The sequence below is a fragment of the Papio anubis genome, chromosome 5 (genome assembly GCF_008728515.1).
Source record: "Papio anubis isolate 15944 chromosome 5, Panubis1.0, whole genome shotgun sequence".
Classification (NCBI taxonomy): domain Eukaryota; kingdom Metazoa; phylum Chordata; class Mammalia; order Primates; family Cercopithecidae; genus Papio; species Papio anubis.
Window position 1 is genome coordinate 139,009,126 of NC_044980.1, and position 14,909 is coordinate 139,024,034.

Below are 14,909 nucleotides of genomic sequence, written 5' to 3' on the forward strand. Positions count from 1 at the left end.
AGTGTCATGGGGAAGCTAGTATATTCACCTCTCACAAACGATTGGATGGATATAAAAACAAAGATTTAGGTGTTTGGTCATTTATTTTCCTAATTCTTTTTTTTTTTCTGTCAAGCTGTTCTTTATTTCAGGGAGAGGGCAGGGGAGGGGGCTCAGTCTTTCTTGGCAGCAGCTTTCCTCAGGGCGGCCAATACCTTGCTCAGCTCCTCCCGCTTCCTCTTGGTGCGGATGTGTGTCCCCACCCTTTTCTTGATACATTTGAGGGCCCGTTTGTCCTTGGAGACCTTCAGTAACTCCATGGCACGCTGCTCGTATGGGGCAAAGCCGCACCCATCCCGAATCATGTCCCGCACGAACTTGGTGTGTTTTGTCAGATGCCCGCGGCGGCCCATTTTCCTAATTTTTAATAGAATAAAATTAATTTTAATTTATCAGAAATGTATCTCATAGTCTTTAATTTTCTGTACTAAATGTCTACATTATTTTCCTGATGATGTTAGAGTAGAAATCTCCTATTAAAAGTAGCAAAATTAGCAGGGGAGAAGAATTTATATTCATTTACAAAAATATTTTGGGGTTGTTTTTTTTTTTTTTTTTGCCCTGAAAGATACTCCTGCATGCATCCCTTATGAAATCTAGCCTGGGCTTTATATACTACTCTGTTTGTCCTTTGGCGTAAAAAGCATTTTACTTACCATTCTTGTGCCACTAAACAGATTTTAACCTCTCTTTCTTCAGGAAACAGAAACCTCAGATTTGTTTTTGCCTGATGATGACGATGAAGATGAAGATGAATATGAGTCTCGCTCATGGCGAAGATGAAATCTGATGCTAGCTGTATAATTTTTAGGAATATTGTTTAGAAGAACAACTTTTAAAAATTATTTAAAAGAAGTCAATGAGCCAAAAAAATTTTTTTTATTTTTCTTTTCAACACAGTAGGTTCAAGAACAGCAAGTTTGCTATTTAAACACATCTCATAACTGTACATGATATTAAAGCACCAAAGGCCTAGTGACTTTTACACAGTTGTGAAGATCCACAGCAATGACATGGATAATCTCTAGAGCCTTATTTTCCACACCACCTTTTTTTTGTTGCTATTGGTGTTGGATTATGATGTAAATGACAGGGTGTTCAGAAATTTTATTTTGGATTATAATCTACTGATAAAGTTTAATTAAATGTCAAAATCACCTGTAATCTTTTAACTCTCAGTTATTATGGATGGGTCATCAGACAGTAGGAAATATTTGTAATTAAAATACCCTTTTGCTTTCAAGAGTGGTCTTGGAAGAAAAATATGTTTATTTTAATTTTTTTTTTTTTTTTACTTTGGAGGAGCCCAATTTGTATTCAGTCTAAATTTGTTTTTCATGGTTTTTATGTGTGGTAGTACTATTTCAGTGAAAATCACAACAAACTGTGTGTTCTTAAATGCTACAGCAGTGGTAGCTAGCTCTATAGTATTTCCATTCTCTTGTCATATGAACTCCTGGACTTTTCCAGCTACTGATTTCTTAGTTTGCTTTGATATTTAGTGAGCGCTGGTTCAGCTGGTCTTTTTAAAAATTTTTATAACTCAGAATGTAAAAGGCTTTCACCTATTGCCCCTTTCTCATCCCCCTTTTCTTCCTCTTGCCTTTCTATTAATAGGCCTGACTTACGTCATCATTGATATAAGTGGTTCATTTGGGCAACCGCAGGCAGTCTCCAATAAAAGGTTCAAACCAGTACCTGGATAAATAAGTGATGTTTTGATGAGAATGATGAAAGGATTTTGGGGAGAAGAGAATCACCAGCTTTTTTTTTTTCTCCCTCTTTTGAAGCTTCAGTTCAGTTATAGTTACACAGAAGGGTTTTAAAATGTCTGAAATTCTTTTCCTAAATTTAAACCATGATAGTGAGGTGACTGGGGGTGGGAGGTGGGTGGGAGGGGGTTGAGGGCTGAGTATGCTAGTAATAAATGGGAGTCATATATGACTTTGATCAGATGACCTTATTTTTTCATAATTTTGTAGTTTGTTGCTATCCATGAACATATGCATCCCTCAGTAGAGTTTCCTGTGTGCATTTTTACTGTACACTGTATAGAGTAGAGTATCTGTTAAGTAAAATATATATGTAAATTTATGTCCTTGTGTTCTGAATGTTAGATGGAAAAGCAGAGGAGCAACACTACACTGTACTGACCCCTGGGAAAATAAAATGATTAATGTACATAGGCCATCACTTTTTCAAGGATATACGCATCTTTGTTTTTATATATGTGTGGTATGAAAAATTGAAACCTCCTGTTGGCTCCAAAAGATTCTTGGTGACCACTATGTCAAAGAGTTTGTTTGCTGAGGTAAAGACTATTTCTCAAAATAGAAACTATTCACTCAAGAACTTAAAACCATCAGGATTCTAGATTTACTTAGCTATAAGAAGTTAAATCCCATGTTCTGATAATCTTTATTCTTCTGCGTGTTTTCCTGGACTGATGTGTCAAACCAGGGTCCTTTTTAAGTTCATATAATTTTCTTTCATAATAATAAGGACTTCCTCTTTCTAGGTTATTGTTATATTTCTAGTAACACTGAAGGTAAAATAAGCTTATAAAAGAAGGAAAACATTAGAATGGTGTACCTAGAGTACACAATCTTGCTCCTTACTCCTCCATCATCTCTAATGAAATTTTTCTTGATGTCTGTGGCTCAGTCGGTATATATTTTGAAAGATTCATTGTGGTGAATATTTTGAGTCCTGACAGTTTAATCGTGATAGAGGGAACAAAGGATTTATATATTTTTTGTACAAAGTTTTTTCTTAAACTGTATAATTTTGTAAATAATTTGTTTGGGTGTTTTTTTTTTTTTTTTCTTTTTGTGTACTAAAACTACCAGCGTATAGATTTCAATAAGAATTGTTGTATTTTTGTATTTGGAAACTGAAAATTACAGTAAATAAATGGAACTGTAAGAAAAATTTCAGTAGATTGACAGTTCAACAGAATGAGATTCCTTTTCATATGATTTTTTTGACCTCAAAATGAACATCTTATCAGTAAAAAGTTGAAAATTTGACTTTTTAGTATTGGGGGCAGAGGATAAAAAAGAGATGTGTTAAAGTGAAAAACAGTTTTTTCAGTAAGATTTGAGGCCCTTTCTATAAAAGTTTTCAGTACACCTTAAACAGGACTAAAAATACTTTAAAAGTATGCTTTCAAAGAATTTTAAAACATGTTTGACTCAAAGATGAATTTAAAGTGAGTTAATTATAATATTGGAACACTTAAGGTTAGCGTAAAATAGTTTATATATATCCCCCGCCCCCTTTGGGATATTTTACTTCCACCATCGAATCTTCAGCTGTTAGAATTTCACTTAAAAGTGAATAACTGCCATACATGTTTTCTTGGCATCTTTATTTACAGAAATAACATACAGCATCTAAGGCAAATTCTGTTCCTCTTAATGTGTATGACATCATTTATATGTATCAATAATAGCCACCAGTTGATTAGGTCAGCCTGATATACTACTGGATTACTGTCCAAGATAAAAAGGTAACCCCAAGTATTGCAAAATTTCCCTCAATTTCATTGAATAACATTGAAGAAATATTGTTACCAGCTAAGATGATAAATTGGAAAGCAGTCCTGTTAAGGTGAAAAGGGTCCTTGGTGATGAGTCATTTTTTTCAAAAAAGAAAAAAAATCATGTGAAAAGGAATAGTGGTTCCTCTTGATGTATAGTATGCCTGTATTATAGTTTTTACAAAATTGTGATCTTGTGTAATAGTATAATAGGAGATATTGTTGAATTTCTAACTGTTTATACATTTAAATTCATATATGTAATGTTTGTTTTATCAATTACAATCTGAATTTCTAAGAAGCATGTTGACTTTTGCAATAAAGATGCAATATGGAATGGTTCACAATTGGAAAAAAAAAAGAAAAAAAGATGAAAGTAATACAAATTTAAAAGAATTTGGAAAATTTATGAACCATTCCAAAAATTATAACAATCACCAAAAGAGCTGTAATTCTGGCTTGTTCTGGAAAGAAAGAAAATGTGTGTGTATGCTTGCTTGTGAGAGTGGGTGAGTAGTGGCCATGTATGTGTGTTTTATGTTGTGTTCATAAACGAGAGAATGTCATTCAATATGAAGTTGGGTTTGAAGTCACTGGCTATTAAATATTAAATAGGATAACTTTCTCAACAGAGTAACCTGGAGAATGAAAGAGAAGGTATTAAAATGCTATTTGTAAGTAACCTTTGATAGCCACATTATTTTGTTCATGGATGGTTCTTAGGTATCCCAGATAAAAAGCACAAAACAGTTTCATGAAAGCAATTATTTTAATGTTGTCTTGAGGATATTCATTATGCCTGCCAATTGTAGGAGGGACATTTTCCTTAAGTAGAATAGGGAGAAGGGAAAAAACACCTACAAGAGATGATTTAAAGATAAATCAGTTATGAATGTGACGAAGATTTGTAAGGGACAAACAGGAGTAGGTAGTGATCTTATGTACTAAGGACTGGGTGGTGATGAGAAAGAGAAGGGAAGTGTATCACTTTGTGTTACCATTTTAGAAAATGCTATTATAAAATTCCCCTTCCAATGATTATGCATTGTTTAAGAAGGAGCATTCTTTAAATTTCAGCTTATACAAGAAAATACTCAAAGAATGAGAGTAAAGTTTATTTTCATTCTTTTCAAATAAAATTTATTTTATATATTATGTAAATAGCAAATAAGCTGTTTGTCACCATTTGCTTTGAATAGATCATAATTAATCCTAAATATATTTACAATAAACATTAGTTTTGGGACTTTTTTGGAGGGAGGAGGCATAATTCTGAACATAGTTACATCTATTGAACAAATCAAATGTTTTACTAAAATGGAGCTTTCATTAACAGAAATTAATGATTTTATGTGATATTTTTACTGATTTTGAAGTAAATTGTACTAAAGCCAAAGATAAATTTTGAATCATAAGCCCCAGCATACAATCAAATCTGGATCTAGATATGTTACTGTAAACATAGATACAATTGTGTTTATCAACATGTGGGGATATTGGATGATTGGGTTGCTTTAGACTAAATGGACCAATATTACCTTGCTGTGCAGAGCTGCTCATTTTATGTTCATTTTTAGTCTCAAAGACCTAATTTGAAAGACCAACCAAAACTGACCCAGAAAAGAAAAAAAAAAAAAAAAAGGCAATCTACTGCTACTGCTTGTATTATGAATCACCTTCATTTATGCTAAATTGATTTTATTGCCAAGATCTCTCCTTTCAACAGGATCATCTACCATTTGGCCTCTTCCCTGTTCTGCAGTTGACCTTAGGTTAACTAAACCATTCCAGCATTCTAAGATAGGCAATTTGATACAGGGTGAAATCAAGGTCAGAATAGTGTTCGAAGATTGTGAGTTATTTGTGTTTGCATCTACTCTTAAGCTTCTGCAAGCATTTCTTACTGTGGTGGTGGTGGTGGTGGTGGTGGTGTTCATTAACATAAGCATGATTAACATTGCTGTTACTTTGTCTTTGCATTTATATTAAATTATCTTTTGTGAAAGAGCAGCAAGGAAAGAAGACCCCTTAGCTTGTTTTAGATAAAGATAAGCCTGAATTTCTGACCTCACTTCCACTTCAGTTTTCTAACCACTACATAGAGGTATTTTTTGTTTTTTGTTGTTTTTGAGACAGAGTCTTGTTATGTTGCCCAGATTGGAGTGCAGTGGCACAATCTTGGCTAATTTTTGTATTTTTGGTAGAGACAAGGTTTCACTGTGTTGGCCACGCTAGTCTTGAACTCCTGACCTTAAGTGATCCTCTAACCTTGACCTCCCAAAGTGCTGGGATTACAGGCTTGAGCTACCACCCCCAGCCAACTTCATAGTTTTACTAGTTTGATGTGGTGACCTACTAGTTCTTAAAATAATATGTAGAGTTGGAGTTCAGGTTTAGCACTTGATTGTTCAAAATTGTAATTTACTCTATTCTTTGAAGGCAAGTATAGGGGCGGAAACAAGCCTTTTCAGCACTTAGCCGTTTCTGTTGATTAAATTGTTAACACTCTTTTGTAAAAACCTTATAAAGATGAGTGTCTTATTAATAGTTTCCTAAAGTCCTTGCGGTTTTACTTCTTAGTTTGCCTCCAGACTTCTATTATTGTGAGGTATTGATATATTTCTTCTAATTTTAAATAATTAGTAAGGCCTAATACAGACCTTGCCAAATTAATTTTTTCTTGAGGATAATTTCGCTTCAAGATTGAGACTACTCACATAGTCAGTTTGAGTTCTTAGACCAAACGCTGCCTATTTATCTATGTAAACATGTATTCCTGCATAAATTATTGAATGGTAATTTCTGAACCACCCTCCAACAGTAGGGCTATTTATTTACTTTAGGATTTACGTTATTAACATTTAGAGCCTGCAGGGGGCTCCAAAAGGCAAAATTTAGTCTTGGAGCAGGGACTGAATCTTTTTTCACAGCAACTCAAAATGAGACACATTTTGCATTGGAACCCAGTATACACACACAAAACGAAAGTTTACAAAACAATACCTACCCAATATGCACCTGATATTTTCATCCTATTAGATAAAAATCTTGTCAGGTTCCCACTATTTGGCTTTCAAAATTACAGTTTGGAAAATTAGCCTATTGAGTTGCATGATGGAGCGCATTTTAAAGTCATTGTCTTCCTTGCCGTGACATTGTAGAAACTATTTTGAATATAAAATGTTACTACTTCTGTTTTTCCTTTTTTTTTTTTTTACTTGATGTTTTTTCTTGAAGAGTATTTTGTAGTTTTTAATTTTAAAAGTAGACAACTTCTCAGTGACTTTTTAAACTTGCCTACGGTTTTATATTTTTGTCATTACTTGTCTTGGGAAGGGAATGGGAATATTGATATATTGGTGCTACATTTTATGCAATTCAAATCACTGCAGTAATTATTTGTATATTTTTTAAAAAGCTGTGAAGTCCATAAAACTACAGTTCTTTTTTTTTTTTTTGAGATGGAGTCTTGCTCTGTGGCTCAGACTGGAGAGTCAGTGGCGCAATTTCACCTCACTGGAACTTCCACCTCCCAGGTTCAAGCGATTCTCCTGCTTCAGCCTCCCGTGTAGCTGGGACTACAGGCACGTGCCACCACGCCGGCTAATTTTTGTATTTTTGTAGAGACGGGGTTTCACCATATTGGCCAGGCTGGTCTCCAACTCCTGATCTCGTGATCCACCCGCCACGGTCTCCCAAAGTGCTGGGATTACAGGCGTGAGCCGCTGTGCCTGGCCCACAACTACAACTCTTTAAGGGCTATAAATCAGTAAGAGATTATTTGGCTTTGAATTAAATTTTGCACTTAGAGTTCACCTTAGCCATCAACAATTTAAAACGAACCAATTTTGATACCTTAAAAAAAAAATGTATATTCTAACGTGCCACTGAATTTCACCTTTTTCAAACATATCCCTATAAGTTTATAAGAAATATAAGAAATAGATAAGCCCTATATAAAACATAACTAACTGCCTTTGCCACTTTTCTTACTCTTGAGCAAGTGTGTCACTTGTCTCTTTACATGTCTGACCTTTCCCAGTTTCTAAAGTGCGAAAAGAAAGACTGGGGACATGTCCATAAGAATATTCCCATATATTCAGAAATGCAAAGGAGAAAACCATTAAGTCTGCAAAGTAGTGAAATCAGAACTCATCATGGAGTTATGAGTTACACATTTCAGTATTTCTACCCCCTTGTCTATGTACTTTTCTTTTGGAATTCCTTAAGCAATAAAACCTGACTTTCTTATAATACCATGGTACCAAACAAATACTTTGAATTAACCTGATTGATAATTTTAAACTCACTTTGAAGAAATAACCCATGGACTGAATGCAGACTGTGACCCAATTAGTGGAGTGAGTCGTTTGCCTACATTCTGTGCTTACCATAGCCTTTGAGGAAGGTGTTCTTACCACCTTATTCAGCTTTGAAAACAGTTTCAGAGAGATAAATTTGCCTTCCTGAGGTCACACAACCTGTAGTGGTGGAGTCAGCATTTGAACACAGGTCTGACCCCAGAGCTCAAGTTCTTAACCTCTGTGCTCCACTGCTTCTAATAAAACGGAATATTGCCAAGTCTGTAGAATGTCACTGGTCTTTTTTATTAGTGTCTGTCAAACGCTACCATTCTGGCTGCATCTTTCTCATCTGCCTTGGATTGGAACCAGACTCCCTTGGGGAGCAACACTGTGTTTTTAGGTAGCATATTGGAAACCACAGAGAACAGCTTATTTATGTTAATTTGTGGGGGAACATTTTAAAGTAGTAATTTTCTGTGACCTCCACAATATACAGCCAGCCAATTTGATACATTCACAATAATTTAGCTATATCATAACCTGTGTTATTTTGTTTTCAATTTTATCTTAAATGTTTTCCCTGTGACAAATTGAATTATGATAATCTTGTAGTATTTCTACCTTGATTCTTTGTGTTTTTCAATATTTCTCGTGTCTTTTTCCTTTTAACCTTCATATTAAAAAAAATCATGTTGTACATAAATAAGTTTACATGCTTTAATTTAATGATGTTTTCATATAGAACACTGAATTTTCTAGACAAAAAGTGCTGAGAATAGCAGTGTTCGTTTATAGTTATGTTTATGCCATAGATTTTTAAAAAGAATTATTCTCAGTGAATAAAACTGATGTTCATGTCATTGTTCTGTTTGGGGAGTTGTTTTTTTACATGTTCAGATTTCTTAGATCATTCCAAATCTTTACGAATTTCTAATTTTTGCTATTTGGAGAACTTTGAAATGTTTATTGACTTGTAGTTGTTATGGTAATAGTCATCTGAAAAAAGAAAAAGATGTAAGTGGCCTTGAAGAAGAGGGGACTTTTTGTTCTTTGACAGCCCATGAGAAAACTAGGCATGTTCTAAGAGGTTCAATGAAAAAGTCTTATATTCTTGACAAACTTTGTAGCATTAGGGAATATTTCCAATATGATAATTGTATCAGGAAAATTGCTGAGACAAAAGAGAATGATTATAACATTCTGCTGGCCACACAGCACATGTTTTAAGACAGGTATTTCACCCTAAAAATAAAATTGGATTATGTCGTGTGTTTTTTTTCCTCTGTGAAGATTCCAGAAGTATGTCATGTGTGTTTTTTAAAACTTTTACTGTGATCGAATGCTTAAAAAAATGCATGTTATTAAAGAGTTTTTCAGCATATTTTGCTTTGAAATGTTAAATATAGGGAAGGAAGAATTTTATACGTAGAAACTTAGTTTCTTAGAATTATAACTTTATTTTCTGAAAATTTTCTACCAATAACTTTAAAGCACTTTTCTCCCTGATTTATTTAAATCCTAATAAATTATACATTTCTGCACTCTAGCCATTCATGTGAAAATTATTTGGAGTCATCTCAATAGAATGGTGCTGTGTGGTCTCCTGAGGCCCCCAAGTATGTCAAAGAAGTTTCATCTACTCTTTGTAGAAAGTTTCTTAAACATTATTATTCAACTCTGAAGTATACTATTATTTTTCTTTTTTTGTACAAGAGGAAACTTGGGCATAGAGCAGTTGTGTCACCTATGGTCTCAAAGCAAAGCCAACAGTTAAAACCACGTTATGTCTGACATCAAAATGGAGCTTTTTACCATTGCCTGATACTGTGCTCACATCTCAATTCTTGCTACTTGTGTGAGCTGTGAACAGGGTTTAGTCTTTTTTTTGTTTTGTTTTGTTTGTTTCATTTCTTTGGAGACAAGGTCACTCTCTGTCATCCAAGCTGCCTGGTGGGAGTGCAGTGGTGCTATCATGGCTCATTGTAGCCTCAACTTCCTTGCTCAAGCAATCCTCCTGCCTCAGCCCCCCAAAGCACTAGCATCACAGGTATAGTCTCTGCCCCTGATCTTCTTAGTCTTTAGAAGACTCAGTTTACTCATATAAAATGAACATTATAATGTTAGTCCCCTTTTAATGTTCACAGGGTTGCAATGAACATTAAATGGGAGTTCACTGAAAGTATTTTTTGAAATGTACATCACTATCAGCAGATCTAAGCTTCGTCAAATGGTCTCCAGTTATTTTCAACTGCAATTGAATTTTCTACCTTGGTTATTAAATCTTGTGGAACCACCTAAATAAATGTGTAAGCAATGTTGAAGAAAAGAGAAAGGTATACTGCATACCTGAGTTGGCACCTCTGTATTTCTATAATACTGTATACCATGATAATCAACTAGATAAAGACAGCTATAGGTGATGACATTTTCTAATCCGTATCAGTTGTAAGTACACATTACATGTAGTCATGAGGTGTGTCAAAGCATGTTTTAACAGTCTTACAAATCACTTCCCAAGATGGTAGAAGGGGCTCACTCTCCTAATAAGAATCCTTTCTTTCTAGTTTTCCTCATACCACATAAAAGCATAAACACTTCCCTAGTATTGGGCTCTTTGTTCTGGGTATTTATTTAAGAGAGTCACTTCAGGATGACCCTTACTGGCTGTTCTGTTGTCTGTTACATGATCTGCTTCAGCCCATTAAATCCGTTAGTGTGAATCCCTTAGTTATAGAAAATGAGATATTTCCTTAACTATTCTGTGGCTGGGCGCGGTGGCTCATGCCTGTAATCCCAGCACTTTGGGAGGCCGAGGCGGTGGGATCGCTTAAGGTCAGGAGTTGGAGACCAGCCTGGCCAACATGATGAATCCCCGTCTCTATTAAAAATACAAAAATTAACCTGGCATGGCTGCGCACGTCTGTAATCCCAGCAACTCAGGAGGCTGAGGCAGGAGAATTGCTTGAACCCAGGAGGCAGAGATTGCAGTGAGCCGAGATCGCACCATTGCACTCCAGCCTGGGAGACAGAAAAAAAAAAAAAAAAAAAAAAAAAATCTGTAAAATGTGTATACTTGTGTAAAAAAGCTGGCCAATGAATTATGTTATAGGGTGTGGCCAAAGGAAAACAATTCAAATAGAAAAACTGATGAAACTGTTTTGTATATAGAATAGATTTGTTTGGGGGACACTAGAATAGCTATTGAATAGATATATCATTAGTACAAAGTATGTGAAATAACTTCACAAGTCATTCGTGGATTTTGTGTTTCTGGATAAAAGGCAGAAAAAAAATTAAAAGCAAGCTGTCATTTTCTTCATCTTGTAACTTTTACAAAAGTATTCAAATGATACACACTGTGAAAATAATCGTTATTAAAACGATTAAACATTTCTTTTTTTAGTGAGTTCTATTATAACCATTTAAGCAAGCATATTGATTTATTGAACACCCTGGAAGACAAAAATGTTTTAAACACGCAAATAGAAACTAGACACACTTTTTGTCTGGAAATGATGAATCTGTGCTTGTTTCCCCTCTTCCCTTCTAACATGCCACACTATTAAAGTGACCAGAGGGAGACTTTACTTACTTTTTTTTTATTATTAGATTGGTATTTTTTTCCCTTTAAAAAATTTCAATAGCTTTTGGGGTACACTTGGATTTTGTTACATGGATGAATTCTATAGTAGTGAATTCTGAAATTTTCGTGCACCAATCACCTGAGTAGTGTACATTGTACCTAATATGTAGTTTTTTATCCCTAACCCCCACCACCCTCCCCCTTCTGAGTCTCTAAAGTCCATTATATCACTCTGTATGCCTTTGTGTACTCATAGCTTAGCTCCCACTTATAAGTGAGCACATAAGGTTTTCGGTTTTCCACTCTTGTGTTGCTTCATTTAGAATAATGGCCTCTAGCTCCATCCAAGTTGCTGCAAAAGACATTATTTCATTCTTTTTCAGGGCTGAATAGTATTCCATGGTGTATTTACGGCACATTTTCTTTATCAGCTCTTTAGTCAATGGGTGCTTAGATTGGTTCCGTATCTTTGCAATTGCAAATTGTGCTGCTATAAACATATGTATGCAAATGCCTTTTTCATATAAATGACTTCTTTTCCTTGGGATACCCAGCAGTGGGGATTACTGGATCAACTGTTAGATCCACTTTTTAGCTCTTTAAAGATCTACTTTTAGTTCTTTAAAGAATCTTCACACTGTTTTCCATCAAGATTGTAGTAATTTACGTTCCTACTAGCAGTGTATAAGCATTCCTGTTTCCCTACATCCACGCCACATCTATTGTTTTTTAACTTTTTAATCATGGCTATTCTTGCAGGAGTAAGGTGGTATGGTATCTCACTGTGGTTTTAATTTGCAGTTCCCTAATAATTAGTGGTGTTAAGCGTTTTTTTCATGTGTGTTGGACATTCGTATATCTTCTTTTGAGAAACGTCTATTCATATCCTTTACTTACTTTAAAATTTTTTAATTATTTTTATACATTTATTTTAAATTATTAAGTAAAGTAGAGATGGGGTTTTACCATGTTGGCCAGGCTGTTCTCAAACTCCTTGGCAGCAAGTGATCTGCCCATCTAAGCCTCCCAAAGTGCTACGATTATAGGCGTGAGCGACCACGCCTGGCCACCTTTGCCCACTTGGTTTTTCTTTCTTTTTTTTTTTTTTTGAGATGGAGTCTCGCTCTGTCTCTCAGGCTGGAGTGCAGTGGTGTGATCTCAGCTCACTGCAACCTCCACCTCCCGGTTCAAACTATTCTCCCGCCTCAGCCTCCCAAGTAGCTGGGATTACAGGTGCCGCGCCACGATACCCGGCTAATTTTTTATATTTTTGTTAGAGACGCGGTTTTGCCATATTGGCCAGGCTTGTCTCGAACTCCTGACTTCAAGTGACCTGCCCGCCTTGGCCTCCCAAAGTGCTGGGATTACAGGTGTGAGCCACCGCACCCGGCCCCTTTGCCCACTTTTTAGTGGGATTATTTGTGGTTTCTTTTGGTGATTTTTTTGAGTTCCTCGTATATTCTAGGTACTAGTCCTTCGTTGGATACATAGTTTGCAAATAGTTTCTCAGAGAAAGACTTTTCTATGAGGCTGTTTTTATATCTCAATTTTATACTTCCTTAGGACATCATCTCTCTATTCATAAAATTGTAAACCTTTTTTTTAAAATCCCATTCCCCACAGCAAAGGATACCCACCCTTCCCCCCTCCCCCTTTTTTTTTTGAGACGGAGTCTTGCTCTGTCGCCCAGGCTGCAGTGCAGTGGCGCGATCTTGGCTCACTGCAAGCTCCGCCTCCCGGGTTCACGCCATTCTCCTGCCTCAGCCTCCCGAGTAGCTGGGACTACAGGCGCCCGCCACCATGCCCGGCTAGTTTTTTTGTATGTTTAGTAGAGACGGGGTTTCACAGGATACCCCTTTAAGAAGAAGGGAGGCCGTGGTCACATTGATTTCCTCCGGGATAGCCAGGGGCACCATGCTTAATTCACAGGGAGTCCCTCTTCGTTTTCTGCTTTATTCTTCTTTCTTGTTGTTGCAGTGATTAACTTCATGTGACTACCCAGAAGCCAGAGGCAAAGTTGTTCTTCAAATTTCAAATCAAAACAGGATAACAGGTGTGAAATTTTTAATAATGACTTTATCTGGACTAGATCTGGAGCATTAGGGGAAGGGACTTTTTAATATTACCTGTGGATTCCATTCTAACACTCCACTCTCACCCTAAAGGGTAAGCACCTGCAGAAAAAAAGTAAGCCTATTTTATAGCCAACAGGAGACTTTTTTTTTCAGGCAACAAATATAAGGATTATGTAATCATTCAAACTTTTACATTGTTCTAGCACTTCCTACTAGAGAATACAAAGATTACAAAGTTATCGTAAATAAGATTACAAAGTTATTGTAATTAAGATTACAAAGTGCATGAGAGACTGGGACTTTCATGTGGGTAAAGATAATTTGCTATTGCTACTTCATGAATTGGTAGTAATACTAAAAAGCAGCTTACACAAGTTTTGAAGAACTTTACCACCTACCACATTATGTCAGGAACAAATGAGTGTCATCTGCACATTTGTTTCAGGAGGATAATAAATTATAAGATAAACACAGAGGAAACATCCTTGCTATTTCTCCCCATACACGTTGATTTTGCATAACCTTAGTAGCTCAGGTTTTTATGAACGTTAACTCCTTTTTCCTGACAGAGGCTGGCAACACTGGGAAGAAGAGAAATTCTAGAATAGCTGCTTAATTTTCTTCTTTCTCCCATACCTGGTTTATCTGTTATTTAAATACTCTGTAGATATTTTAGTAATAGGTGCAGTTCTGGATGTTGCTTTTTTAAGGTGATAGTATCTGTCCTAGAGTAAAAATACCCGAGAGGAAGTTTGTGATAAGTGAAAAAGTGGTCTGGAAATTTTGAATATGTGCATAGGCACCTTAGAGAGTTTTGCTACCATGTGGCAGAAAACTCATCAGTATCACCAGTTTTGGTAGTCATCAAAATATACATCACTCCCCCGTGTTTTTTTCATTTTCCTAGTTTATAAAGTGTTCGTATTTCTATTTCAGATGAATTGCATTCTGCTCTGCGAGAGCGTACACATTTTTACAGACAATACAGCAAATAAGCATGTGCTGCAGATCAGGAATATGTGGAGAGGGAAATAGAAACATGGCCGGTGTGGGTAGAAAGACTTAAATGTTGCCATACAGCTGAGCAGCTCTTAGAATTCAGTTGCTCTCTGTACAAAAAACAGTGCCTGTTACATGACTGATAGGTTTTGTTGTTTAATAAAATACAGAAGTGACATAGAAAGCTTTGCCTGCATGTGGGTTTTGTTTTGTTAGTATAACTAATGGCATGTGGGCTTTGCCCAGCCCTGTGTATTTTCCCCACATTTGGATGAATGAGCTAATGTGCTACTTCCAGGGAGCGTGGTTTTTGGTCATAGGCTGTCTTCTCTTTGTGGTATTTCTATTTTAATTTCACTTCCTACCAA

At 35.8% G+C, this 14,909-nt stretch overlaps 1 protein-coding gene across 2 annotated transcripts in view; it reads left to right on the forward strand.

Annotated features, from left to right (window-relative positions):
* RBM27 (RNA binding motif protein 27) overlaps window positions 1-4,008 on the forward strand; it is an 86,908-nt gene extending 82,900 nt beyond the window's left edge. For both annotated transcript variants that reach the window (XM_021939834.2, XM_031666521.1), the window contains one exon: window positions 739-4,008. In XM_021939834.2, the coding sequence (XP_021795526.2) occupies window positions 739-822 (84 nt within the window). In that variant the 3' untranslated portion in view covers window positions 823-4,008. The remainder of the gene's footprint in view (window positions 1-738) is intronic.
* Window positions 4,009-14,909: the final 10,901 nt, after the last annotated feature.